The following is a 1,985-nucleotide window of genomic DNA, read 5'->3' on the forward strand; positions in this document are numbered from 1 at the left end:
ACTACTACTGCTGGGAGAGCCCCAAGGACTACCTGACTGCAGAGAGTACTGTGCAAAACAGGGAAAGAAATACAATTATTTTTTTAATCACTGTGATGTGCAAGTAGGTTTAAAGAAGTCTACAGAGCCATGGAACAGTTTAGGGTTCTTTAATCATTAAAGTTATACCCAGCACACACTGGACAATTTACATCTGCAAGCGATCCATCGCTGTGCCTGAGCCCCAGCACAGCCTGCCTGCCTCACCAGGTCCAGAAAAACATCCTGCTGCCAAACTCAGAAGGCTTCAGCTCTCCTTCAATGGGTGGATTTGGCTCTGGCCTAGGTCTAGAGTGATAGGGATTCTCAGGAATAGGACGGTCTGTCTTCACTTTCGTAACCTGGAAAGAAAAAAGAAGGAATGATACAGCTTCTCCCAGCAGTTCATAGAAAAGCTAGACTGAGTCAGAATTTAAAGGTAGGACTACCCAGAGGTACCAAACAACACTAAGGACACATTATTCCATCTAATGAGAGCCCTTATCTCCAACACATTTGTGAAAAAAGGGAGGGGAAGGGCACTTCACCCACAACTAGAGAGCAGTTCTACACATGTGAGAGTTTCACTCTGAAAGGATAGGTTTTTGCACCAGAAAAAGCAAAGAACTCAGTATTAAGTTTCATTGTCTAGAGCAAGTTTAAGTCATTTGGTAAAGCAACCCTGGAGAACACTGACAGAGTCTTGACTTTATTATGGCCACAAGCTTCCAGTGTTGAGTTCACGAACGACCTTCTGACTGGGAGAAGAGCTGAGACCCAGTCTGGAAAAAAAGCCTGTCAGGAGGGAGAGAAGCCTCTGGCTCTCCACGGAGAAAGGTTTGAAGTTACCTTAGAGAGCTCGCCCAGGTCAGGCCTCACCCAGCCCAGCTTCTCCAGCACACAGTCATCGAATCGAGCCTGCTGCTTGCGGCACCGGCGGAACTCCTGCAGGTTGGTGTAGTCAATGCACGTCCAGTACTGCGTGAAGGGCTCCGCGCAGTGCGCCTTCACCTTCCTGCCACAGGCCACAGGGGACACCTCAGGGCGTGCTGCAAGCCAGCCCCTTCTCCTACCCACTCGAACCTCAACTTGTCACACAGCAGGTTTTGTGGTTTTTAAGTTCTTGGAAATGTTTAAAGTCTTCAGAAAAATCAGCATATGGAGCATCATTAAACAGAACTCGACACCAGCAGCAGTAAAAGCTGTCTCACTGTAGGGACAACCTCACTAATACATGAGAGGCATTCTGGCTGGGCAGATGGACACAGCTCCTGCAGACAAGATCCTTGTTCTGCCAAATAATTTAGTGTATGATATACAATGCTCTGATGCTTCCAAGTTAATTTGATGTCTTAAACTCAAGAAGACAGGCTTAGAAGAGAGGTTTCTGATAGCTAGCTGCCATCCCCTAAGGGGACATGCTTTGAGCTAACTAAACTAGGCCTTCTACTAGCAACTCCAGAACACAATACTGGCACACATCTTGGATCTACATTTTTGGTCAGAAGAGGCAAATGTATCTACTGGAGCTTCCACAGTAGCTCACCTGTGAAACAAAGTCAGACAGTGCAAAGGCAGGGTCACACTCCTGGATTTGGTAACACTGACACAAGGTGCAGAAGCAGGAGCCCCCCCCCCAGCACCCCTCTGCTAACCCAGCAAAGACCTGAGCAACCTGCTCGGGAGCCGAGGAGGCCACCGGGCTTCACAGGAGAGGTCAGACTAGAAATACAGAAGCCGAGAAAAGAGCACAGGCTCTATTCTCAAGAGTTTAAGAGGCAACATAAAAGTCTCTGAAGGCCGTGGCGGCAGGGGCGTTTTGGGTCAAGGTGAACGAGTGTCAGCTCCAATAACGCCGCTGGGCAGGACGCGCTTCGCCGGGAGACACCGCAGAGGAGCCGGGGCCGCCGCGGGGCCGGGGGGGAGAGGTAGAGGGAGAGAGGCGGGGGCAGAGGGAGAGGGGCGGG

General features: G+C 49.9%; 1 protein-coding gene across 1 annotated transcript; it reads right to left on the minus strand.

Moving 5' to 3' along the window:
• Positions 1-242: 242 nt before the first annotated feature.
• Positions 243-1,033, minus strand: NDUFA8 (NADH dehydrogenase (ubiquinone) 1 alpha subcomplex, 8, 19kDa; the record flags this gene model as incomplete). Its single annotated transcript, XM_008936402.1, has 2 exons — positions 243-380; positions 868-1,033. Coding segments are annotated over 2 exons (304 nt in total), but the record flags the coding sequence as incomplete, so codon positions are not given.
• Positions 1,034-1,985: the final 952 nt, after the last annotated feature.

The sequence above is a fragment of the Merops nubicus genome, unplaced genomic scaffold (assembly GCF_000691845.1).
Source record: "Merops nubicus isolate BGI_N331 unplaced genomic scaffold, ASM69184v1 scaffold51952, whole genome shotgun sequence".
Classification (NCBI taxonomy): Eukaryota; Metazoa; Chordata; class Aves; order Coraciiformes; family Meropidae; genus Merops; species Merops nubicus.